Below are 26,884 nucleotides of genomic sequence, written 5' to 3' on the forward strand. Positions count from 1 at the left end.
CAGCCCCCTCCATGTTGCAGCACGGGGATATGGCTATACAAGAGGCACTTTAATTAAAGCAGCTCTCTGAGCCATTCTAACTAATGGGTTTCCACTTCCAGAGCCCATGTATAGATGCCCGTAGTCTCTTGACTCCTCTACAGTAACGGGGCTCTAGGGTGGACTCGCTTCTACGTGAGCCTTGAGTTTTTCCATGTTGGACCTGTTGCCAAAACTCCTCTAAAGAGTTTGGCCAGGTCACTGTCTCCAGCTGAGGTATGAGGAGTCAGCCGTAAACAATACTTTCCTGTTCTGGGAGGAATAAGTGAAGTGACAATGTAGGCAGGACATTCAGTGCAACACATTCCCCCCCCCCCCTTCACGTATTGTGAAGTGTCTGATCCTGCCCTGCCACAAGTTACTGACTGCACAGGGTAACGCAGCGGTCTGTGGGAGAAGGAAGTGGGTGGGTGTCTCATGTAATCACTTACGTGAGCTGTGGCCTCCCTCAAAGGTCAGAGGGTCGAGCCAAGTTCTCAGCTCTGGATTTCTGTACTGACTCGTGCAGCTTTTAAAAAGACTGGCACTTTTGTTACTCAGAGGCAGGCATCCTCATCAAGAGGAATCTGGGTTTTCAGTTTCCCAGGGAGGAACGGAGAAAAACACAGATTTTCCCTTTTGGCACAGAAACCTGTGGATTTCTCCCTTCTGCGAAGAGCTGTGCAGGTGGCAGAACTCCGGCCTGCGAGAGCTAATTGCAAAAAGGGCAGGAAACCTCCAGCCCTGCCTGGAGTGGGAAGGGAAGGGCAGGGCTCAATCAGCCACTGCGCAGCTTAGCCCCTCTCTTCGCTCACAGAGCCTGCAAGGTAAGTGGGGCTTCCAGGGGGCTGGACCCCTCTGGCAGGGCTGACGGGTTGCAGGCCATGCCCCCAGTTGGGGGCAGGGAGCTACGGACCTGGCAGCTGAGGGCCTCTCCAGCAGGGCTGCAGGGTAGGCCTTTAAATTTTAATCAGGGATTTTGGGGTTTTTATCCGAGAGAGCCAGGATCCCTGGTCATCAATAGCCTCATACCATAGAAATGCCACGTAAACTTTTGAAAAGGAAGTGCCTAGGCAATGCATTACTAAAGGGAAGAACTGGAATAACACATAGTACCAATTAGCCATCTGCAATAACACAAGGTACAGAAGAGTCTAAGAGCGTTGTCTGAAAATAGACAAAAATCCCATTTCTGTATATAAATATCAACAGAGATATTAAACAAGGTAAAAAGAAAAACTCCTGAGAATCGCGCAGTAAAACAGCGTTCTTTGTGTATAGAGTTTGCAAAATGGAAAACAAAGGGCGTGGATTAGTACAAGGAATTGAGTTTTGTGAGGAGATTGAGAGACTTTGACTCCGGAAGCGGGTTGTGTCCTTGAACAAGAAGGTATTGTTCTGGCATGTTGAAACATTCATTTCAGTATAGAATGAGCCCAGCCTAATTTTTGTGACGAGCCGTTTGGTCTTCATGAACTCCCCTTTGGTTCACTGTTCGATAGCACTTTTTTATGCCACTTGTTTCAGCTTCTAAAAACTACATAAGCAGAATTAAAGGGAAATACTACTCATCCAGCAGACTACTAGCTAGGTAAGAGTCATACTACAGTAACAGGAAAATATTTCTAAGAGACTACACTAAGTCAGGCCTGTTAGGATGGCTTTATGGACACAGCATCGTTTGCCTAGAGAAGAGACTTGTAAAGATGAATGAGGCTTTGTATGCAACAGCAGCAGCATGAGTGCACACAGCTTCTAAATTAAACAGTGGCTTCTGGTTTAGGCCCAGTCATTAACTTTATCTGCGGATCAGAAGGGAGGGCAGATGCACCTGTTGCCAATCCATGTGGTCGGAGCCAGTCCAGCAGCACAGGGTCTGTTTGGCAGCAGCAGCAGCAGCAAGCCCTGCCCTGGGACTGGAATCAGTAGGTGCTGCGTGCTGCTTAACTGTTCACAAACCTAAAGGGCAAGAGGATGGGGAAATGGAGCAGCACTGCTGAAGCAAGCAGGGGCAGGAGGGGGCCTGGTACGGAGTTTCCTGAGCCTGCTGACCGTGACAATTGCCATGGTATGACAGATTTCACTTCCTCTCCCACTTCAACTCCTAGCAGCTGTTTTCCCTAAAGAAAAAGGCAGCCACAGGTTGTCTCCAAGGCATTTCCCAGCTTCCTTGGAAAGCAAGAGGCTTGATTCAAAACATTCCCCAATGAGGTGACTGGCTGTGCCGGCCAGCCGGGCGGCAACCCTAGGTTTTCTCACACCCTCAAGTGGGAAACCACCCAGCCCGGTTACCAATGGAAAATCTCGTGGGTATAAACACTGCGCATGGTTACCACAAACACTCGTGCTCTTGAAGGTGACACCCAGGCTACCATATGATGGAAGGTTGATAGCATGTTTCACTGGAGAGGGGAGGAAACAGCCTGCCTTGAGGGAGGGCTTTCCCCGAGAGCACCACTTCTGCCTATCAGTTTATATTCGAAAGCGATGAGTTTATTGCCCTGTGTGGGCAGTGTGCGTTGGCAGCACAGGTTCTGGAAGCAAAAGAGCCCCCACCCCAGCCCCGTTCCTTGGTTGCACGAAAGGCCAGCACTTGCTGGTCCTGGGGTGAGCAGGCCGATCGATTTCCACCTCTGGCAGGATCTGGAAGCTAAGGCAGCGGAACGGAGTGGGAAGCACCAGCTTTTCCAGCCCCACCTCTCCTGGAAATGCTAAGCGTGTTTCATGGTGCTGATCTTGCAGCAGAAGCTGAGCGCTGCCACATCACGATGCTGGTTTTGATGTTGGCATGTATAAAACCGTGGTTTGGGTTCTTAGTGTTCCTTCGTAAAATAAAAGTCCTGTAGCAATGACTGCTGTCACTGGCTTGGGAGAGAGCAGAATGGCTTGGGACAGGAGATGCAAGCAGACTGCTGTCTGGTAGTGAACAGCCATCACTGACCTCTTCTCTGGGCAGCCAGATGATACAAAGACCTGACACAGGCTGTGTCCACCTTGCAGTCTGAGCATTGTCTTGAACCCCACAATCTGTAAGGAATGTGTTTTCTAACCAACAGGCTGGTAGTTAAGTCTCCACTGCCTGTAGTTGCCTCAGCCCAGCCAGGGATTCGGCGTTCTGATCTCCACTCAGGGTAGCACCTGGAACCGTATTCTTTGAACAGGACCTGGGAATAGGAGGCAAAAGTGGTAGTGAAAGGTCCAAAGGCAGCAATGTCCTGTCTGCACAAAGCCGTGGGGGCGTCCACAGGCTAGGGGGGCTTCCGTTGGTGCCAGGCTGGGTGAATATCCACCTCAGCTAAGAGCAGAGCTGTTTCCACCCCCATCAGGCACCCTTGCCCAAGCTCATTGTACTTGAGCTTCTTACAAGCCGTCACACTGACTAGCAGGTTTTTGCATAATGCCAGCAAGCGGCCCGACAGCGATTCTCCACGGGCCAAACGTTGCCCCTCGCTCCAGCAGTGGCTGCATGTGCACCCAGAGGCAGATGCAGCCTTCCAGAGCTAGGACTGAGCATGCTGTGCAACACCAGCTGCATCGGAAAAGACAAAGCAAAACAACCCCTCTTCCAAGCCCTGTTCCCATGATTTGCTGGCTCCCTGGAGGGAGCTGCGTAACTCCCTGCTGATGTGGGTTGTACGCCCACACACTGGAGAGGCTGAAATACAAAGCCAGTGGAGAACTCAGACCCCTGTTTTCAAAGTGGGGCTCCAAGGCTGCACTGGCACTGTACCAGATATCACACTGGATGGTGCCATGGTGCAGCAGTTCCTCCTGCTGGCGTTGGCGCTTTTATCTTTGTCATTAGCACCAATCTTGACTGAGCAGCTTGGAGAATGGGCCTAAAGGGCCTGCTCTGCCATCACTGACGCAGCTCCCGCTGTGTCCCTGCCAAGCCCCAAAGTCACCTTGCCGAGACCTGCTCCCTGGCTGGGCCTCTCTATTTCATCTCAGTAAGTGAACACGGGACCAGGCTGCCGCAGCTCTGGGACACTGCCATCGATTCCATTTGGCATCCTCACGGACCGAGCCGGGAGCCGTTACTGACTTGTCCGTGAGGCAGCAGCTTTCCTTGTTCCCTGCCTCACTCCAGCCACGACTTAGAGGGAGGGACTCGCTATCCTCATCTGTATGCGTATCGTTTCCTGTCCACAAATGGCCCCCCTGCCATTAGCATTTCCTGTGCACCACCACGTCCTTCCAAAGTGCAGTACAATGTTACGCATTGAAACGTGACGAGAGTCCTACTTACTTCACTTCCTCGTACTTTTTGCCTCGATAAAAGTGGCTCTTTTTGATGAGGTACAGCAGCACCAGGTCACAGAAGAAAGCTCCCTGCAAAAGATTGAGGGCAACACATTGCAGTCTCTGAAAGCAAAGGTATCCCCTGCCAGTTAAAATCCACAAACCCACTGCTAGCAGCTCCTTAACACCCAGCCATATTCTGAAGCCAGCAGTTTATCACCAGTTACAGGAGGCTTTTATGTGCTTTCTAACCCGTCTTCGGGGACAGTTCAGTGACGGTGGGACCCGTCTTCCCTCGGCTTTTCCACCGTGCCAACTGACCCGAGATATCTTCGCATATTAGAGGTTCTTTGCATCACATTGCATTGTTTGAAGTGCAGCAATAGGGGACCAGGTCTAATTTGCAATGAGCATTGTTCAGAGAACAAATGAAAGGCTACAGCATTGTTTGTACGTGGTGTGAGGGCTGAACTACATCCCCCCGGTGGGATCTGTTCTCCCTCATGTGTTAAACTCTACTGGGGACATGCAGTGGACACGGACCCCACAGATCAGCCTCTCTGAGGAGTCCTCCTGGGACAGACCGTTTCATTTCTAGTCTCGTTTTCCAAGCATACAGCACACCCTAGTGATGCCTCAACCCTGGGACTGGAATGAATTAGAAGTGGCTTTTACTTACTGCACCCATAAGCGCGAGCCCTGAACCCACGTTGATTATCGTTGGAATGATGTTAAATTTTCCCGCCTGGAAAAACAAAAACAAAAACGCACAACACAGAGCAATTAGCGCTAGCTCAGCAGCTCGCCAGGAGCTAAGCAGATGGCTACGGGGAAATCTGGCCCTTTGCCCAGGTTCCAGCAGCAGCAGGCTGGGCTATAGGAAAGAGCTCTTCGCAGAGCTGGCTTTCGAGACTAGTGTCTGCACTAAGAGGCCTGCGTCTGTCTACGGGCAGCAGGGCCCCAGCAGTGCGTTAATGCAGGCCTCTCCTGAAACCTGACCTCCACAGTTCTGAGGCTTATGCACAGGAAACCAAACTACCTTTCTTCCCTGGGGAGCTGCTGGACCTCGTCTGCACTGCTTTCCTTAACCTGCAGGAGATGCGATGTGGATGCTGTCTTCATCTTACTCTGCTCAGCCTGCTGCTACAATCAGCCTCTGCTGTGCTCTTACCCTACTTCCTCATGCCAGCGAGCCTGGAATGCCAGGAGCCCCTCCCCTCAACACGCAGGGGTGGGTTTCGGTCTCAGCGCAGCACTGCTGTAACGCACTCAGTTTTTACCAGCTTTACAAGGCCCCCCTGCCCTTGTTTCTTTCCAGGCTCAGAAGTGCCCCGGCTCAGGCTCCTCACTCACCTTGCCGTTCACCATCACATCAAAGCGGATGCCGTAGGCTTTGATCAGCGTCCGGAACTCGACGCCGTTAGTGTTCTTGTAGTATTTTGCAAACCTGGAATGCAGGGAACATGAGGCCGTTGATTTTTAATTCGGGCACCTGCCCCGCTTCTAGATGAAGCTGTTTTAATGCAACACACACAATCTACAAGCCATTTTATACTGTTAAAAAGTGTTCTAGTTCCATGTTGTGCGGTGCCCGGCAGAGGGGTTACATCAGTTCACCCTCCCATGTCCAGGTGTGGGTATATTTCCCTGTTAAAAAACACCTGGCTAAGAAGAACAGCGTGGTCCTAAACCCAACACCTCAGAGGAGCACAGGGGGTGGGGGTCCAAGGGTTAGTCCAATCCTGGAGACAGTGTTTCATGTCCAGGCTTAGCCGGTGGGATCAGTAAGCCCAAAGGAGATCAGCGCAATGGCCCTGCTGCAATTTCCTCCTCATTTCAGTGGAAGAAGGGAAGGAAAAATGTGCCACACCTGTGCCTGGAACCCAAAGACCTCCATGGCAGCCATGTGTCCCTGTCTGGGGGTGACAATGGGCACAGCTGAGGCTTGGTACACATTATGGATGACTCAGCTGAGCTTGTAAATCATTTCTGCCATTCCAGGTTTATAATCTCTGCACACCCCTGCTGTGTCAGGATACGAGCTCTGCAGAGAGCTGACTTGTAACGCTGGCTGCCATGGTTCACCTGCTCCACCTGTGGCAGGTTAGGGTGTAGCAGCGTGCGTTTGTGTCGAGGTTCACTATAGTCTTACTAAGAGTTTAGGTTGTGGATTTGTACAGGAGGGTTTGGATAGGGATGATTCCTGCCTCAGGCAGGGGGTTGGACTGCACGACCTATGGTCCCTTCCAGCCCTGCTTTTCTGTGAGTCTGTGTGTAAGAGACAGGGGACATTTTAAATAGTCTTCTAATCATGGAAGCAGAGCAACATGGCTGCAAAAGCTACCCAGGCCTAGGCACAGAGTCTGATATAATCTACAATCTGGGACTGCAATGCTGGATAGCAGTAACGTACCTGAAGTTGTACCCAGAGGAGATGGATTTTTCTCCAGACTCATTATCCAGCCGGGTAAAAGAGTAGCGAGGGTTGCATTCAGAAGGCCCTTTATCAAGGTTGCAGTCCCATTCAATCATAATCCCGATGGCACCACCCTGGAGGAGAGAGGGAGAGAGGTTTTCAGCGGGCTGTTCTTGTAGCTGAGTTTGGTTCTTTCATCCTGGAACCCCACTTCCTGCTCTTCTGCCACGTGTCTCTCAAGCAAGGGGAGAGGAAAGCAGACCTCCCCCGTCCTGGTCAGGAGATGAGCCACATTCATGCCACTGAAGCTAAATCACACGATGCTCCTGGCACTACCAAGACTCTTCCTATGCTGGAAATCTGGGGGGCAGTTACACTGTGCACCTTGCAGTGCCCAACCCAGAAGGACCCATGTGTAGCCATGAAGTTTTCCACATCCAAATGTGAAGTCTGTGGCCTTCAGCAGACAGGACACTTAGCCACTGCAGGTGAGACCGAGTCCCATGCAGAAAGCCAGCACATGGGCTGCATCACGGGCTGAGTGAGTGGGCTTCCAGAGGGGCCAGGCCTTGCACCAACTCCTTGACAGGGGGTCGAGTCTCCCCTTGTGTGACAACGGATTTTTTCCACGTTTCTCCGAGCCCAGCAGCACCTGTCCGCAGCGGATTTGTCAACTAGGGAGTTGCATTTCTCATAGACCTTACAGGGACACTGTTCAAGCTGAGTCAGGTCAGGGAGGGGGCGGGGGGAGTCACATCTGTGGGGTCCTTTCATCCACCCAACAGAGATGTCTCAGCATTGTGGGGAGGTCTCTCCCTGGCTGGGGGAGCACAGGGGACGACGGTGTTTGTACCTCAAGTGCCATCTCCTGAAAGTTGCTCCCGGCCCAGCTCACGAGGTTGCCCAGGCGGAAGATGGGGCAGTACAGGTTCTTGGGGCTGTAGTGGCAGGATTTCAGGTAGAAGTCGTCGTTAGTTTTCAGCACATTCGTCCTGCAGATGGGAAAGGAGAGAGCTGCTCCAACCCTTCCCTCTGCCACCCTGTGGAGCCACGGAGGGACCTTCCTTTTCAGGGCAGCGCCTCTCTGCTGTCAGACCTGCTGTGCTACCAACTCCCTTACCATCAATGCACCTGGCATGCTCAGATGCTAACACAGACCCTGGGGCCTGTGAACGGACTGAGGCAGGCTGACGTTTACTCCCCCAGGCCATCTGCTGACAAAACCAGGACTTGCAGGAGGGTTCACCATCCCTTCAGCATTGCCTCCATTGCGGTCCCCACCCCAGACGCATCCTGTTTGCTCTCGGCGCACACACACACACCAGGAATGGGCCACAAAGCTGTCCAGAGCAGGTGGCTCAGCCAACCCTTCCTGCTGGCTCCACCATGCTCCTTGCTTCAAGCAGAACATTCTTAATAATTATTTGGAGGTGGAAAGGCAGACGTCCTGGTTTTACCTTCCCAAGGAGCCCTCCAAGTGCCCTGCCCCAGATACTGCTGCTTGGTAGAGCGGTTTCTAATAGGCAGGTCAGCGACAGTGGGCACAACAGATTTTACATTGGATGGGCGCCTGTTGGTCAGGCGGCTAGCCCGGCTGTTCAAGGAAATACTCCAATATTCAGATCGACTGCAGTGGTTACTTGGACGGGGCAATAAAACCTGCGATGGAAACAGCAGCCTGTATTTCACCGAGCGGCTGGAACAGTTTTGGCTGGGATGCGTGTGGCCTCGTGTGTGTCAAAGGTCCTGTCCAACAAGGGACAGGCTGGGCAGTGCTGAGGAGCCTGGCGGTTTTCCCTCCTTGCCCTTCCCTGCTCCTCCACAGCCAGAAGCCACGTGGTTTCCTCTAACTACCAGCAGGAAGCATCCACCTTCCTAGAAGGGCATTTGAATCACGCACCCGCAATGCAGAGGGAAATAAAACTAAAGAAGCCCACGTAGGATTATGGACATCAGAGAGACTGTGAGTGAGATGGGCAGAGAGCAGCACGTGCACTTACCTGGAGAATTTGAACTTTGGGAAGCGGATTGAGTTCTTGATGTACACAGTGAAGTTTTCCGCGTTCGCTAAAAGCACCTTCCTGGAAGAGAGGGGTCAGATGGGTTTCGGCTCCGGGCCCTCTGCTCTCCAGGCACTGCCCTCACCTTTCTGCTTCACAAGACAGAAATCAGGGCTGCATCCTCCAAACCCCTGGCAGCACTATAGGATCTCTCCTGGCCCAGCTCAGCCCCACCCATCAGCCCACAGAGAGGTTGTTTCAGAAACGGGCAGCGATAGAGGGAGTCAGGGAGCAGCGAGGGCTGGAGGGCACCTGGCACACACTGTGCAGCACTGCGTGTCCCCTGCAGATGCACTGCGTCTACAGGGGAGCGCAGTCCCTGCCCCGGGCCACCCTTGTGCAGAACTCCCTGCTATGGTTAAGTACAGGGGCTCTTCTAACCTGGTTCAAAAAGGGCATTCCAGCAACCAGCAATTTTCCATCAGCTATTCCCTAGGAAACCCTGCTACCAAAGATAAGCCATGGTTGGTTACAGGGCAAGAAGGGACACGCACTTGGCGCTGGATTTTCTCTCCACTGGACACCACGCTAGTATCTCACATGTCCCATTGACGTTGCTCCCGGTTTTCATGCAGCGGCCGGTCTTCACCCCTGTGACAGAGAAGCCCATTGACAAGGTCATGTGGGGCACCCAGTTTCCTTTCCCCGCAGGCAGACTGGATGTTAGACAGCTTTCCCCAGGCCCTCCATCATCCCCCCAGCTGTGAAAAGGCCTCTCCCTTCTCAAACAGCCTCCTTGTTGCTCTGCAGAGCAGCCCCAGGGGATCTTGGCAGCGTGACTAGTACCCATTTGGCTGTTTAAAGACGCTGTAGACAAGTCAGTGATGGCAAATAAATAGCTCAGGGAGATGCAGATGCTGCTGCTTCAGCTCTGTTACCAGTTAGAGACATCCCTAGCCTGAAGCACCCCCTACTACCCCAACCAGGAAGCCTGCCAGAGCCACACAATTCGTCAGCCTGTCCCCGCCCTGGTGTCTTCCCAGGCCAGGAGCTGACTGCCCAAGGTGAAGCGCAGGGGCCAGGGGTGACCCCATCACTCACCGTTGCCAGCTTTCACGGGTTCCCCCTGAGGGCAGTCCTTGTTCTTGCTGCACAGCGCGTCGGGAATGCCAGGGCTCTGCAAGGCAGGAGGTAGCAGCCAGCGAGGGCCACTGGCAACAAACACATCCACAGCAGCTCTCCCTGGCCCCCCAGCTGGAGGGGCACGCACTGTCATTTAATGGGCAAGGGACAGACAGCTGAGGGCAGAGGCACTGGACCTCACAGAAGCCTGCTTGCCCATCCGCTGCGTTTCCACGGGGGAGTAAAACACCGATTTCTTCTCCTTCCTCATTGGTCTAAGTGCCCAAGTGATTTAGAAAACCAGGCCCCACTGGCGTTCAACAGGGTACATGCCCCCAAGTCACACAGGCGCTTTGGCCACGCCCCCACCTTGCCTGTGGTCTGGCATGCCCTGCTGAGGTTTGGGCACCAGATGGCTTTACTCTAGGAACTCTCTCACCCTGCCGTAAAGCAGAGGGGCCCGGGGTAGTCTCAAGTCCCTGATCCACCAGCTGCAAGCTGAGAGATGCGGCCACGAGAGGGCAGCATGGCCCCAACCAGCAGGAGTCATTGGGTCCCCACCAGCGTTGCAGGCAGACCCGGAGCCCAGCTAGCCAGAAGCAGGGAGGAGAGGGAAGGACGGTCATTCTCAAGGCTTCAGCCAGGAATGTTACTCACCTGCTGGCTTCTGCCGGACGCCCACCTGTTTGTGTGTGCGGCCAGCTCAGCGCAGGGCAAAGCAAAGTCAGCCAGGATGGGGCAAGAGGGTCGTTAGTAAGCAGAACATTTCTGCGTGTGTGCAGCTGGAGGCAGGACAGGTGCACCAGGCCTGGCCATCCTGGCACTGGGACTCCTGCCTCCCTCGTGATACAGCTTCTAAGACCTGCTCTTTGTTGGTTTAGGACACAGTCCTTTAGGTTTAGGTGCTGAGCACCCTCCAGCCCGCTGGCGACAGTGAGAATGGAGCGTGGTTGGCACCGGTCACCGACAGGATGGGGCCCTCCATCTATTTCCCTTGGCTCTACTGTAACACATCTGTCCAGCTGGACGACTCTTCCCCTCCCCTTCTCCCGCTGACTGCAGGCTGCAGTGGCCCGATTCTCAGCTGTGCTGGGTCCTGGCAGCTGTCACTACTGTCTGGTGGAGCTGGAAATGCCAAGCACCTCTGCACATCAAGCCAGCTGATCTCCCCCAACCTCACCCTGAAACAAATCCCATTTCTCCCATTCCAGGTCTGAGATAACCCCCTCCCTCCTGGGTCCGCTGTTCCCTCTTGCCAATTTGAGAGCCAGCCCTCCCCTTCCTACCTCGGGGCACGTGTTCTGCGTCTGGTTTAGGGTCACAATCAGGTTCGTCATCACAAAGAAGATGCTTTCTCCCTAGACGTGGAAAAAGGAAAAGACACCTTTCACAGCCCGCTGACCCCGCCACAGCCACACGTTCTGTGCAGCACAACACCTGGATCTCACATGGCACTTTCCAAACCCAGGTCTAAACGCCTCACGTAGGGTGTCACAATAACACGGGGAGAAGTGACTTGCCCATGGTCACCCAGAAAGCCAGTGGCAGGGTGAGGATGGAGCCCAGGTCTCCGGATGAGGCCATGCTGCCCCCCAGCGTGGGCACAGCACTCTGTCCTGCAGCCTGTATCCTAATCACAGGGCACATACGTGAAACCCTGTGCTACAGGCAGGACAGCATTCAACCGCGCCTAGGCTTGCGAGGCAGGTGCTTGCGCTTTGATAAGCAAGATGCAATACCTGGCGGGGAGGCTGGGAAGAGCACTTGTAGGCTCAATCGCAGCTCTCGGGACACAGCTTTCCTCTCCTTTCCCATAAACCACAATGACTAGGTGAGAATCAGAGCTCGGGTCCCGCTGCAGAACCACAAGGTGCACAGATCTGTGCCTGGTTCATGCTGCTCTACGCCAGTGGGTACAGGCACGTGCACATGGCATAGAGCGGGGGGGCAGGGGGGGATGGCTTTCCTGGTTACAAATGTGTGGGTGAACGTCATCTGCACAGCCAGCCTGAAATGCAAGCCCTAAGCAGCTTTTAATACAACAGAGCAAGGCAAACAGGGAATGGTGCAGGCACCAGAAGGGAGTGAAAGCTAAGCTCCTGCTTGCAGGTCTCAAGCCTTCTGCTGGGCTCGTGCTTCACACCACGGTTAAGCTGTCTACAGCAGATAGGCGAGTAAGTGCTTGGGGCAGCAGGGAAAACAAAAGCAAAAATGATAGGTCTGGCTGACCGCAAGCACCTCAGAGCCAGAGGGGGAAGTACCAGGCCACCGTAACACCTGCAAGAGCACATCAACGCTTCCTCCTGCATCAGGCGAAACAGGGTGGCGGAGCTGTTCTCAGGCACACCCAAGAAACAGCTCTGCTTCCTCAAGCCGGCCTCAGTGCTGAACAGAGACCTGTCAGCAACCCCAGGAGAACTTGAGACATGCAAGGAAGCTCAGGCTCTTCCCTGCCCTGGCCGTTGCTCAGACATGCTGCAGAAGAGACAAGGCCGGGGCTGCGGTTTCAACGTCATTTAAGAAAGCAGCAGCCCGAGGGGTAAGGGCAGATGCCCTTTGCCAACCATTTGTGCTTGGCGCCCACAGGGGAGAGAACAAGTAACCGTGGCCTTAAATCACACTGAGGGAGGCTTAGGTTGGGCATTACAAGGAACTTGCCAACTCCAGGGGAGGGTCAGCTCTGGAACAGAGCATGTAGAGAGGCAGAACAGGCGGGACCCTGGGGTGTTTTTAACAGGCTGGATAAGCTTTTGCCTGGAACAGTTGAGACCGGGAAGGACCCTCCTTCAAACAGGGGCTGGACATGATGGCTTCTGGGGTCCCTTCCGGATAGACTTCTGTGAGACCGCACAGTAGTTAGACACGACCGGAGCAACTCATCCTCAACCTGCACCAACCTCCTGCCTCCCCTTCACCTCCCCAGGGCTCCCCTTGGTAGAGCAGGCATGAGTAAGTGCAGCATGCATTCAGCCTGACCCCAGACCTGCAACACACTTAAGCACCAGCTTCACTTTATGCAGAGAAATCAATGTAGTTTTTCCCTTGCTAAATGCTTCAGCCAGGTCTGTGGTCCAGAGCTGCAGGAAAGCCCTGAGGCTTTAAGGTACCCCAAGGCTGTTTGCCCTACGTCACTCTTCCCAGTAGCAACTGAGCTGGAATCTGTCTATCCAGGCAGGGAGGCTGACGGACAAAGCAAAGGGACCAGGGCCACAGAGCAAACCTGTGGGGGGATGACATAATCGGACGCGTCCCACAGCCTCTCTCCCAGGTCCGAGGTGTTGGTGAAGGCCACCCCTTTGAGCTTGGTGATGACAGAGCTCTGGATGGAGGTGTCCACATCCTGGTAGCCTTTTTTGATGACAAACACCCACCTGCGAATAGAGAAGCCGGCGACAGTGTTAGCTGGGACAGTGCATGAGCGGGTCAGCAAGACCCAAGGGCCTTTCCAAGCCTGATCCCAACCACCTGCAGCGAGCACCAGTCCAGAAGGGGTCTTAAGGACACCTGCCCCCAGGGAGAAGGCTCCTTTGGAGGCAAAGTGCAATTCAAGGGCAAATCAGACCTCGCCAGCAACACCAACTTCTCAGCCAAATTCAGAATAAAGCACCTTAGTGCAACCGACTTGCCCAGCAAATCCTTGAACAACCTCTGTTGTGGTGTCCAGAGCCCCAGACAGCCATGGCTAATGTGACACAGGGCACTGGTGAGAAGGGACTTGCCCGAGGTCCACTTGTGCAGGGCAGAGCCCAGGCTCCTGCTCAAGGTTGCCAGGCACAGCTGAGTAACGAAGGCAGCATGAGCCAAAGCCTAAATATGACTTAATCCACGAAAAGCCCCTGTTCAACTCCATGGGGCAGAGCTGGGGGTCTGCTCCCAGGTCAGCCTCCTCCCACTGTGCCAGACACCTACAAGGTGCTCAGCACTAATGGGGTGACCCTCATTTGGGCATATTTTGGGCAGAGTTGAGACTCCAGCAGCCCTTCTGAGTGCCAGCTGACTGGACCCATGTTACCACCTACTACAGGACTGCCAGCTCTGCAGCAGTCATTGCCCAGGAGACGCAGCTTGGGAAGCCGGGCAGGGCCTTGCTCAGAGCGATCCACAGGGAATGCTCTCATCTGGCTCTGGGCTCACTCCTGGGCCAATGGACTGGGAATCCTGCCCGGGGGAGCTTAAGTAACCCCCTGGGCAGGGTTCACTGCTGGGGGTGGCCACTTCCTAGAAAACGTCGCATCACCAGCCTTGCCGGTGGCAGGAACTGAGCGGTGAGACCCCTATGCGGAGAACTGAAGTGCCCACCAGCTCCTGAGCCACGGGCTGCCGCAGAGCTTGGATTGCCTGCTGCCACAATCACAAGTCGGGAAAGACCCTCAGACCAGCAAGAGGGCAGGCTGCAGAGAGGAGGGGCAGGCCAGATCGGGGTGGGGGGCCTGGATGCGTTGGCAGCTGCCAGGAGGACTAGGGACAACACACGCCCAACTCATTCATACCTGTTCCCAGAAGCAGACAAGGATTAAAAAGTGAGAACGTTCTCTCCATCCTCTCCTCCCAGCCAATTCTCATACTTCCCTAATCCCCCCGCAAGATGAGCACATTTCCCAGCTAGCACCTGCCAGGCCTGTCTCCCAGACTCAGCTCTGGCTTCTCCCCACTCGGTGGGGAAAGAAAACAACATCCTGTCCCCAGACGTCACTGGTCAGGACAGGCCCGTAAGCCCAATGCAATGCCCAAAGCCCCTCATCTGAATGGCACTAAAACGATCGGGCTAATGACATTCATCACGGCTGCTAAATGCAAGCGCAGCCCAGAAACAGAGAGCAGGGTAACCGGGCACGGGCTCCACGGTACCAGAAGGATTCACAGAGCCACACACATCACAAGCACCCCGGCTCCTCAGGCTCCCTGCCAGGAGCCTCTTTAGCATCCTGCTCTCCCAAGGGGGTCACAGCTATTGGAAGGCTTCCTCAGCAGCGAGCGCATGCCAGCCTGCTGAGACTCCATCTCTGCTCTGCTAAGTAGTGCTGGGACTATAAATAAACCCGGCAGGCAGAGTGACTCTGCTATATTTATTCAGTTAAAACGGAGTGGGGGAGAGGAGTGGTGAGGACTCGAAGGGCAGACAGCTAAGCCGGAGGTGCTTACGGGCAGTATCCTTCCAGATACTAAGGGAGGAAGAGCCCATGCATTGCACACTAATCCTGGGTCGCAGAGCTCAAGACCCGAGGGCACTCGGTTGCATGCAGGACCAAGCCATTATCCGGCAGTGCTAACCCCATCACCATGCCAACAGCCCTGCTCAGAAATGTATGGAGGGCACGTGATTTCCACGCAGCCTCCCCACATTCATATCTCCACAGCCGGTTCCAGGCAAAGGAACCTGCTGCTTGGTGCCGTCCCCTCTGCAGTCGAGTCATGCGCGCGGGCGCTATCTCACCTAGCATCCAGCGCCGGAGGGAGCCCTGCAGCACTGCCCTTTCCCTGCCACCTCCCCAGAGCTGGCGATACCGGCGATAAACGCTCCAGCTTCCAACGGGGTCACTGGCAGTGGGCTGCCATCACGGCCGATGAAGGCAGGGATACTATATTTTTAAGGTCACAATCACATTCTTAAGATGAACGTGGATCTCAAATGGGAGAGGGGGCTCTCAGAGCTTCTAGGGGGGACCTGGACTTCAATGCATCCACCCATGCACAATCCCCAGCAACGATCAGCAAATGCAGGCGTTCGCATTAAGTCAGCCAAGCAAACCACAACCTGAGAAAGCCCTCGCTGCACATCCGATCTCTGGTTGCGGCCAGGTGAGCCCCACGAGTACGCAGTGGGCAGAGGAAGCGGAGACCATGTCCCTTACCCCACAAGGTAAGCCAGGATGGAGAGCTGCACCACACGGTAGAGGATCCCCACCTTCTTGTTCTTTGCAATGACATACTTCTCCGTTTTATAATCAAAAAGCGACACGAACAAACTCTTCCAGGCGACCTGCCCCATCCTCCCTGCTTGGCCCGTTGGTGACAGCTGCAAGCAGTGGTAAACTCAGCTTGAATGATCCACACGTGCTCTGCACTGAAACCTGACACAGCAGCTCCGGTAGAGAGCTGCCAGTCTCCACCCTCCTCTCAGCTGCTGTCAGGCAACGGCAGCAGCAGCTCAGTCCTTACGAGCAAGTGCTGCAGTCACAGCGGAGGAATCATCCCCAGATCAGCTATGCGGAGAGCTCCTCTTCCAGAGATAAATCCTGGCAGCCCCCAGAAAATGCTGTCTCTTCCCTTTCCCTGCACTCGGCCAGAACGAAGCTGAGCTTCCATGGCCACCTAGGGATCCAGATCTCAAAGCCCTCGCTCAGTTTCTGTGCAGTCCCAACACTGACCAATGGGATGTCTTGGGAATTCGCCCAAGTACAGATAATTTGGCCCTTGTGAGAGCGATCCAAAATACCTGACTGCCAAAAACACCTTCCCACAGCAAGACAAACAGTTGATGCAACTGACAGATACTTTCTGCATGCGGCTAAATGCTGACTCCAAAACATAAATCAACAGAAAAATAACTTCTCTGTAACTCAGCCATATTGGGTTATTGCAACCTGTGCTTGTGAGACCACCCGACTGGGCAAAGGTAAGGGCTTGGAGGCAATGGGTAGATATTTTCTGTGGTTGATCTGCATGTTGCTTAACTTAGTAGCTGAAACAGATGAGTTTCATCTCCAACAGACATGTTTCTATCCACCTGACATCAAGGTCACAAGCACAGCAAGGAAATGGCTTGTTTTTGAAATAACTGTTTCTAGCAGAGCACTTTTAAAGAATTTGGAAACACCTTTCCAGGCCTCGGGATTACAGAGATGCTGATATTACTTTCATTTGGTTACCATTAAGTCCAAAATTTTTAAATTATACAAGTTACATATTGGTACTTAAAGTCTGAGTTAAAGGACTCAACTGCAAAGAACTAAGTTCTTGGATGGGATGCATCCGCTTTGCAAATCAAGGAGTCTTCCAGTGTAACCCGGTTCTTCGTGCGAGTGGAATTTAACCCCATTTAATATGGACGCAGCTCCCATCAAGGCTGTTGCGAGTTGCAGTTGTCACATAGCAAAAGTGAATTTGAAAGTGCCAGGTTCATCTAAATTATGAACCTTCAAGAGAGCAGCGAGAGAAACATTATCTTTAAATCTTCCATCTCTCCTCAGCCCGTCTGCAACCTTCGCCAGTTCCCCGTGCCCAGATCGTCCTCCGACACAATGAAGAAAACAGTACAAGCATCCTTGCAACAGTCTGTAACCAGGGCCAGAGAGCTGCAAGGTGTCATCGAGTATGTCCCCAGAGGTCATGACAGGGTTGTCTTCAGCAAGGTGTTCTCGTGGAAAGCTCAATCTTTCACTTCCCACACAAAAGGCTTTCCACCCTTCCCTGGCATGACTACTCACGCAATTTGCTGGTTCTCATTGCAAATATTCAACCTACTTTCTCCTAAACTTCACCCCACAACACCAAGTTACAATCTCTTGTACACTGCATCATAACGCTGCTTCAAGTATTTGCCGTGTCACAGATTGCCATCTTTGCACTCTCGGTGATCATTTAACACCTACTTCCGTCCGTGTCATGTCAGCATCTTTTGCTGTTGAGAGGTCTGAGAAATGCAGTCCATACTAGGGGCGTGCTTTCACTTAGTTCACGAGCAGAGATTTCCCCAGATAAGAATTCACACCCTTCAACATGCAGCAAGAACAGAGCCGTAAGGAGGACTTTTTACCTCCCACCCTTAGCCCAACAGCATCTAAAGCATTGTAAGCACTTTCCAGAGGGAAGTCCCTGCCCAGCAGCGCTCCTCAGCTAAACAGATGAGCTTCACGAGTGAGGTCCCAGGTGATCTCGGGCACACTGGGTTCTTTGGGTGAGTCTCATATCTTTTATTACACCAGACAATTTCTATTTGAGTTGGTCTAATAAAAGTTATCAGATTTGCCCAAAGAGCCCTGATATGCCTATGTCCTTACACCAACCCTGCTACAGCCTACCCCCCTGAGGTGATCTCAGGTGCACACCCGCTGTCTTGGGCCAAAAGGTGGCTTTAGCAATCACGCAGCATCAATCTGGGCCTCAGGTTCCTTCTAATGTTTCCTGTTTGCAAAAAAGAAAGGGAAGTCCTTTAGTGAAACAGCTTGCTAATACGGTGCACGACCACAAAGGCAATAGAAACTCTCCCTGCCGTGCTCGCTCATACTGGAGGTCCAATGGCTCTGCCCCCAACAGTGACCCAAGGTCAGCGGGCCTCCCTTACCTCCTTTTCCGTGCTGGGTCTTGAGCACCGAGGAGTATTTTCGTGCTCTCCCAGTGGTTCCCCACCACGTTGCCTGCACAAAGCTCTTCCACCTACCGTGTCTTGGAGACAGAACAAGGATCCAAGCAGCTACCTAGGCAAGATGCACAACTGAACACCCCTGTCCAACTCACGCCAAGTTTGTAGATTGTACAAATGTGCAGCAGAGGAGCCCTAGCCCCAGGCAAAGGCCAAAGGCAGCTCCTGGGACCACCGAAAGCCCCGAGAAGTCGCGGTAGCTCCACCTGTCGTGTGCAGCAGGCACCTCTGTGCCCGGCATACAGGGCGGCTAGGGACAAGCAAACCCTGAGCTCCTGCAACAAGTGATCGAACGAAACAGAGGCACTCTGCGTCCCAGGTGATGGGGCAGATGAATTGTGGAGTTAGAGAGGAGTCGCAACGCATTTTCTCCACGCAGGGCCCGGGTGCGCCGAGATTGATGTGGCATTTCAGACTGACGCAAGGGACCGAGACAACCTCGTGCCTTGGCAACAGGTCCTTCACACAACCTGGTATTTTTACGCCGACTCATCGTGACCAACAAGAAGGCTGACTGAGGTTGGAAAGCTGCTCTGAAGCCATGAGACGAACACGCGGAAAGACATAAATAGCAGGGCTGAGCACAGAGCAAACGGCTCTCCCTGGAGACGATGGATTTGACCGCAGGAGGCGAGAAGCAGGGAAACGCACGTGCAACCTGCCAAGGCAGAAACGTCCAAATGCAACTCGGACGTCTCCTTTCCTCCTGCAGCGACTCTGCAGTCAGAGCAGCGCAGGGCCACGAGAGAGAACCAGGCTGCGAGTTGTCATGGTTACAAACGAGGAGCTGCAGATTTGGTTAGCTTTCTACTCTTTCCTCTCTCTCTTTTTTTTTTTTAAATTAAGCGATTGGACTAGAACAACACGTCCAAGTGACTGGGGGACACAGCATGAAAACGGCAGTCGCAGCTTTCCCGTCCTTCCCGTGGAAGCATCCAAATCTGCCTCCAAACGTGGGGAATGTGGCTCTGCCGGCTCCAGGAGATAGACTGGTATTTTCTGTGTAGGGCCACGCTCCTGCTCCCGTTCACCTCAAAGATCCAGCTTCTAAGACCACAGCTCGTAACTCTGAGGGTTGCTCCAGAAATCTGCAAATCCCTTTCAGATACCTCTTAAATCGTGGGAAAAGCAGAACAAAGGTCTAGAGGTCACCAGCAGGCAGGTCTCACCACATCATTTCCTTCGTCTTGGGGATGTGCTCACTGATCGCTCCACTGAGTCTTTAATCACCCTTAGCTGATATCTTCCCTGTTTCCCTGCCCCGCTATGCCAGGACTGAGACATCTGCGGAGTGTGTCAAGGGGAGGAAAGGGTGCAGGGCTGAGGAAATTCATAGGACCAACACTGATGGATGAACTGCTGGCACCATGGCAGGAAGCAGAAATGAAGAGCTCCCATTAAGAAAACCCGCCGTTTGGGAGCCTGAATGCTGCAGCTGAGAGCACGGCGGCTCTGTACAGTGCTGCAAGTCGGTGCTTCGATTTTCTAAGAGCAGCCCACAAAGGAAACATCAAGTCAAGGACCTGAAAGCTGAAGGCTTTTAATAAAGCATGCCTTCACGTTAACATAACGAGGCAGCGTCTCTCCAGGCTATGCCTGGCAGATCGGCTCCATTAGTGAGTACATTAGTGCCTCAGCCCTGACACGTGGGCATGGGGAAGCGATGCAAGCCTGCCAGGGCTCTGTCAGCCCCAGCCCGCTCTGCTGGACAGCCAGCGCAGGGACTGCCGTGTGGAGCCACCGTTTTAGTCTCTGGGAAACTTCCAGGAACTGGATGTAGGCCCAAACTCATTCCTCACAGGCCACCGCCAAATGGTAACACTTTCTAGCCACCGTGTAGCGTAGGCCAGATTCACACCAGCAACAGGAACGGCAAAGATCTCACTAGCCATTCAGCACGCAGCCTGATCCCCTCTCAAACAAGGAGGCCAAATACGCACAGTAGCAATCACGGACACACGCACTGAGCAATCTACACCATGGTTGCAAATCACATCTCCCTACTTGAGGCTCTTGTTATCTATCACAGGCCTCTGGCATGCACTTGAGACCAGGCTGCTCCCAGAGCCACATGCCACATAGTCACCTCCCGGTGCTGCTATGAGCTCTTGGGAGATCACAGATAAGGGATGCCCTTCAGGTTACTGTGCTCCCCCGCAGGCAGCCTCCACACTGCTCCTCCAGTCACCTGGTACCAACACATTTAACTGCTGATCCGCACAAGATCTGCTGCTAGCCGAATGCACCATGAAAAGAACAGATGACACTTGCACCAGTGCAGTTTTACCCTTGGTACTTTGTGGCAACGCTACACCCCGCATGAGTATGTTCCACCCAGGGAGGATTTCATAGTTTCTAGGGTCGGAAGGGACCTGAGCAGATCATCAAGTCCGACCCCCTGCCATGGCAGGAAAGAGTACTGGGGTCAAACAACCCCAACAAGGTGTTCATCCAGCCTCCTCTTAAAGCCCCCCAGGGCAGGAGCCAGCACCACTTCTCTTGGAAGTTGGTTCCAGACCCTAGCCACCCTGACCATGAAGTAGCGCCTCCTGATATCTAGCCTAAATCTCCCCTCTGCCAGCTTGTGACCAGTATTCCTGGTCACTCCTGGCGGTGCTCGGGGGAACAGGGACTCCCCCGGTGCCTGCTGCTCCCCTCTGACTAGTTTGTAACAGGCCACTACATCCCCCTCAGCCTTCTCTTTGTCCTGCTCTTGATTACACCAGCATAAAAGCTGGTTATGCTAGTGTAAATGTCCCTTTTAAGTCCTTTAAAACAGGACCCCCACCACACCTCTGAAAGCTCAGGGGCCTCAAAAGCATCTATGACAACATGTCCCATCACCACACCAATCCTCGGGGGTTAATCCATTACAAGCAGCTGAGAGCAGGCAATTGAGGAGGCTGAACAACACATTATATGAGCAATATCTATCTGTACAGGAAGAAGCTTCCTCCCATTTGCTCTGTAAAAAGCTGACCTTCGCTCTCTTGAAAGTGCTGAGCAAACAGGCAGCATGTCTAGGCTGCCTGGCCGCAGCGATCAGTGGGACCTAATGAAAGGCAGGAACAGCCAACATGGGCGGTCTCCTACTGCGTGCCTCGGCCCGAGCCACAAGTATTTCTGCCAGAAAGCCTCGAGTGGACTGAGTCCAGACAGGTAGCTGAATAGGAGGGAAGGAGGTGTGTGGGAGGAATGAGCCGGAGACAGAAACGCTCTCGATTCAATCCTCACTCTCAATACAGGCTTAGGTCCGCAGCTTGCAACACAGCGCAAGTCCAGCCATGGGAGAAGGACCCAAGGGAGTTCAGTGCAAAGTAAAGCAAGGACACATGGCCAGCTAGTCTCCCCAAAACAGGAATGCAGCTGTTTCACCAATCCCACCCCACGATGGCGGGACGATCCAGATCCGCACAGAAGTACTGGCACCCCAGTAAGAGGCAGCGGCTTTCAACCTCTGCCCATGTGTTTATTCCCTTTATAAGCCACCTCTCTGCACTCCACCCGTGCTGCCGGGGGAATTAACCGGCTCATGTGAAATAAACTCCAACGCTCCCTTTCTGGCAGGACGGGGGGGAACATTAAGACTTCAGAGCTTTGAAAACTTCTGTGCTCCTGGGAGCTTCAGATCCACATGAGCGCCAAGGACTTTATTGGAAGGGTTTACTATTAAAAGATAAAAGAAACTACAACCAAGCTTCCATGGGGAAAACCCCAGGACCCAATGAGATACATGGCTGCAGGCTGGGTTAATACACGATGTTGGCAGGCCAGACTATTCCCTTAAGTGCCATCCAATCGCCACGAATGGATTTGGCTTGCATTACAGCAACTGCAAAGGATTAAATTCTTGGATGGGATGCATCCAATTTACAAGTCTTCTAATTCACTTCATAATGAAAAGCCACCTGAAGGGAGCAGCGCAGAGGCCCCTGCTATAGCCACGATCCTGCTTGCTGCAAGTTTCAAGAAAACAGAAGCGGTTGGAGAGTTGTGGGAGAGATGAGAAAGGACAAAAGCAGAAGAGACCATAGGAATGGAGCACAGAAACCTGGCTCCTCTCCTGTAGTGCAGGAGTATCAGGGCACACGCCACAATTAAAAGGCAGCGCACTTCAAGCCACAGAAAGAAACTGCCACTGAAGAAACTCCACAGAATTGACCATGTGCAGGATATTACTGAGGCAAAATAGCACTAAAAAGGTTGACTGCTGACTAAGAACTGCTCTGGTGGTCAGGCACGAGCATCTAAGCCCTCCTGCTTCCATGCAAATCACCAGCTGGAGTTAAGAAGCAATTCCTGCTCCCTGCCCTGGATAACAACGCATGTTCCCTCGATTGTGTTCTCCGCTCCATTCTGCTGCTGCCACCCTGAGCCCTTGCTGGGAAGGGCAGCATAGCAATTAAGTAAAGGAAGCAATAATAAATTAATACATTGGCAAAAAGCACCGATGTGAAGTCAAGCATTTTCTTGGTGTCGTGCATTTGCAGAAACCCACCCACATCCCATTTCCTTAAGCAGAGGGGCAGCAAACAGCACATGGGATCCCCCCACCCCAACACACGGCAAAGCACAACTGTCCCATCCACAAAGTAGCTGGCTTGGGTCTCCAGTGACAGCCCTCCCTACCCTGCAGCCCACTTCCATGTTTTCTCCCGAGACCCGCCCCCACCCCCAAGCTCCTCCTTTGGGGCTACGTGGCCTTCCACGGGCTGAATCGCACAAGGGAGTCAATTCTGCCATAGCCAGACTGCCAGCACATGGCAGCAGAAAGGGGTTTTCCCCCCACACAGCTGCACCACTTCCTTGACTGACATTAGCTAAGCTAGCAGCAGCAGCCTGCCCTGGCTGCACAGCAGTGTCCACGGCTATGGGACATGACTCTCAGATGTACACATGCCACGGCAGCTACACCAGCAAAACTGCATAGTGCACACGGGGCCCAAACGAACCCTCCTTTTGCACGACTGCTGTGCAATCCAGAAGAGAGTGCTCAAACACACACTGTTCCTCTCACAAGGGTTTGGACACTCATACATTGTGGACCTGCAACTGGGCAGGTCCTTAACACCTTTCCAGATTTTACTAGGTTTTATTCCCTCCCAGAAAAGCAGCCAGGACAGTAGCTATAGCTGAAGAAAACACACCCAAAAAGCCTCAGCCTTAGCTTGAGAGAAGCCTGCACTTCACTATCACGATCCACTTGCAAGTCCCCAATGTCACCACTTGCTGTACACCGAGTGAGATTTCATTTACGGCTTCTCCCAAGGAAAGACTCAGCTGCTGACCTGACCATTGCAGGTCAGACTTAAGTGCAGTGATGAGATTTGAATATACCTGAATAATCCCTCTCTCATATTAAACAGAGCTCTGAAAAAAACAGCCCATGTGCACAAGGCGCTTGTGCGCGTAAGCTAGGAACTCCGGCTGTTCCCCAGACAGGGCCAGAGATCCTATTCCAAAGGCAGGTGCAAGGAAGGGCATAGCAGGCATCCAGGAAGTGACCTAATGCTTCGTTTTTACCACGTAGTCTAAGATCCAAATTGTCCTGGAAACCCCCTGCTTCCTATTCCTAGCCTGCGCTTCTACAAATAACCTCCTTTCACCAGGGGAGCAGCCAGCAGGCACGGATCAGTTGTTGCGACTCCAGACTCACCATGTACAAGGCGGCTGCAATTCGCTCTCCTTGGCTCTGGCACCACACAGAAGGAAGGTCTTTCTTGCGAAATGGAGATGATCCGGTTTGCAAGGAGGCGCTGAGTGACAGGTGGGGAGGCAGTAATGAGGAGCCTTGACTGAAAGCACTGGTGGCCTTTTTCAGTCCCTCCAAAGCTGGAGGCCCAGGGGCTTGTCCACACTGAGCTTCTGAATAGCATGAGGCTCACCCGTTGCTGGAGAAAAAGCAGAGAAGACACTCCCCTCCCCCAAGAATAAATCCATCTGACTGTCTCCCAAAACAAATTAAGCAGCTGTGAAACAAGATAGCCTCTTCATGGCCTTTCCCACCAGGTACAACCATTGGTGATACCTCCCCTTGGTCCAGGTGACTGGCTCATGGCTGGCTGTCATGCCTGGCATGTTCTGCTGTGCAAAGCCCAGCATGTTGCCAAGATTCAGCCCCTCTCATTTCCAGAGTCCCGCTTTCCCCGAGGCAGCCGCTTGGTTCCAACTCTGCTAACCCCCAGCTCCGGGGGGGGGTGGCGGCAGCGCAGCTCCTGACCCCATGTTCAAGCAGAGCCAGGAACTCCGGTCCCAGCATGAGCAGGCAGTGAAGTCACACACATGCAAGGCTCACCCCTGGGATTCACTGTCCAGAAGCTGCAGCAAGGCAACTCCCAAAAACAACAGGACACTGGGTTGTTGGGTTGGTTTGTGTTTTTTTTTAAATACAAGGTGGGAAAGCAAACCTTGTTGTGCTCAACTAAGACCCACCTTTTCAGATGCCGACCCAGCTACGAAGACCTGAGGCTGGCTGGCTCCTCGGTTTACACAGACCTCAGGTCCCAGAGCCTTCCCCTGGCAAGCCTCATTATGTCAATGCTTGGCACCTGGGACAGACTGGCAGCAAGTGAATGCCTTGCCTGCTGGGGTCAGGAGTCTGCACAAACAGCTTGTGATACTAGTGCCCAAACTGCGGTCTGACTCATGCAGCCACTGCACCCATCTTCAAACCCAGTACCCTTCCTCTGGGCACTGACAGCTGCTTCCGTTTTGCAGTGACCAGCTCCCTCAGAGGGGGGCACCTGCCAGCCTCCTGGATAAATCAGCATCCCCCCCACACACCCACCAGTGTGCCCGACTTCAGCACTGGACTGGAGTAACACCAGTGGGGAGTGGTTTGCCATGGCCATGTTCTCTTTGTTTTCACTTTTGCTGCAGGAGGCCTGTCTCCAATGTGCTGAGCACCTCCCGCTTCCCACAGCTGAGAGGGCTGGGGTGGAAACAGCTAGCCTAGCTGGGCAGCACTGCAGCACACTCAGGAATAACAGCAGGTCTCTAAGGCCATTTGTAGACGTGCTCACCGTTTTCTAAACCGTGTTAACCAATTCAAATCACACAATTCAAATAAAACTTCAACTGAAATGAAAGGTCAATAGATGATCAGTGACCATCGGGGGGGAGGTTTTCCAGCATTTCTCCACTTCAGGGCCACAAAACTACACTCACTTGCTACACCTGGCAATGGGAATGGGCAACTTCAAGCCCTAAATACCAGCGGTATGAAAAAATTGATTAACACAGTTTAAACTGCCTAGTTCAGACTGGGATAGTCTGTATTAACTTTAATCCTCATTCAACACAGATTAGTTAATACAGACTGGAGACAATTTTAATTCAGACTACAGATGCCCACGTATATATAGTGGTGGCTGTAGTCCAGATTAAACCTAGAAAAACGCAACGTCTGGGAACAGATGCTGTACACCAGCGCCTCCTGCTGGCTCACTGCCCAGGGTGCTGATGGGGTGGAACAGGCACACACAAGGCATATGGGACTGATCACTGCACGGGTAAGCGATCACTCCACACTGGGAGATAAAGGCATGAACCTGAACCCATGAGGAGGGTGGGGTGGGGCAGGACAGACAGAGAGGGACTCAGCCAGCCCTGGACTGTGACAGCCAGCCACAGCTCAAATACACAGAAACCAGCAAGAAACAAACAGCCTCTCTGTTCCTGAAAGTGGTTTAATGGGGGCTTTTACTCCCTCCCAAGCAAGCCAGGATGAGCTGCTTGGATTGCCAGCTCTGGCCCCAACCACAGAAATCCTGAAACTCCTTTGCATCCAAGGACTGGGGCCGCACAGTTCCCACTTGAAATCTAGCCTGGAAGGAACAGATGTGCCATCTCCTACCAACCAATTCCACTGCTGTTTGTGAGTTACGGGTTGGGGGGGGGCGATGCTCTTGCTGGCACCTTAGCAGACCTGGATGCTGAACCCAAGGCCAGCACAGCCCCATGTACAACTTGTAGAAAGATGCATTCCCTTCCGCCTTCCCACCAGATGCTACACAGGAGCATTGAAGGAACCTCAGTCCAAGCCACACAGCATCTGAGTTACTTTTTTTTCCCCACGAACTGTAGTTAAACTGGGAGCAGGCAGGGGATCCCTTCCTCCTGTTACAATGAAGGTCTCACGTTTATTCTGCATGTTACACACAAACACACATTCGATTTCATGTGGTTTTAGAGTAAGCAAATGTGACAGAAGTAAAACAAAACACCACAGCTAGGGTCTACCACACCCAAATGCGGAAATATTTATAGGCACTTATGCTCATTCTTTAAAAAAACGTAAAAATTGAGGTGGGGGATTAGAGGTAATGTCCAGAGTCTGGACTAGAACCAATCACAGATCAAGCAGCTATTATGCACATTGACCACACACTCTTACCACACACTGCAAATTGCTGTTCCCATGGTGTGCAGCACACTGTTCTATTCGTGGGCCTCCACTCTGCTGCCTGATACGCCACAGTTGTGACCTGCTGCAACCCTGCGCAGTTCACTCCCAGCGTCTTACCATTCAGACTCACAATGCCTCAAGACTCATCGTATTTCCAGTCCCAAGCCTCTTCTGACCTCAAATCGCTCATCACAGCACCCTGGCACAGTAAGCTTCCACCCATTTGTTGCTACATACATCCCACACCGCTGGAGCTGCCTGCCATTAAAGCCCGTTTCAAAGCAGCTCAGCACTGAAATAGCAAAAAAAGCAACAAA

General features: G+C 53.0%; 1 protein-coding gene across 2 annotated transcripts; it reads right to left on the bottom strand.

Moving 5' to 3' along the window:
• Positions 1-304: 304 nt before the first annotated feature.
• P2RX5 (purinergic receptor P2X 5) lies at positions 305-26,739 on the bottom strand. Of its 2 annotated transcripts, none has more exons than XM_090025136.1 (12): positions 23,817-26,739; positions 13,019-13,169; positions 11,085-11,156; positions 9,778-9,853; positions 9,277-9,327; positions 8,677-8,757; positions 7,530-7,668; positions 6,674-6,810; positions 5,614-5,707; positions 4,940-5,005; positions 4,268-4,350; positions 305-3,182 (listed from the first exon to the last, which is right to left on the bottom strand). In XM_090025136.1, the coding sequence occupies exons 1-12, from the start codon at positions 23,817-23,819 to the stop codon at positions 3,083-3,085; spliced, it is 1,053 nt and encodes a 350-aa protein (XP_089881262.1). In that variant the 5' UTR covers positions 23,820-26,739; the 3' UTR covers positions 305-3,082. The 2 variants fall into 2 exon arrangements, with proteins under 2 accessions (XP_089881262.1, XP_089881261.1); XM_090025135.1 differs by lacking the exon at positions 23,817-26,739 and adding an exon at positions 15,651-16,949 and having other exon boundaries at positions 9,231-9,327.
• Positions 26,740-26,884: the final 145 nt, after the last annotated feature.

Source organism: Crocodylus siamensis, chromosome 13 (assembly GCF_052110815.1).
Source record: "Crocodylus siamensis isolate JL-2025a chromosome 13, ASM5211081v1, whole genome shotgun sequence".
Lineage (NCBI taxonomy): Eukaryota > Metazoa > Chordata > Crocodylia > Crocodylidae > Crocodylus > Crocodylus siamensis.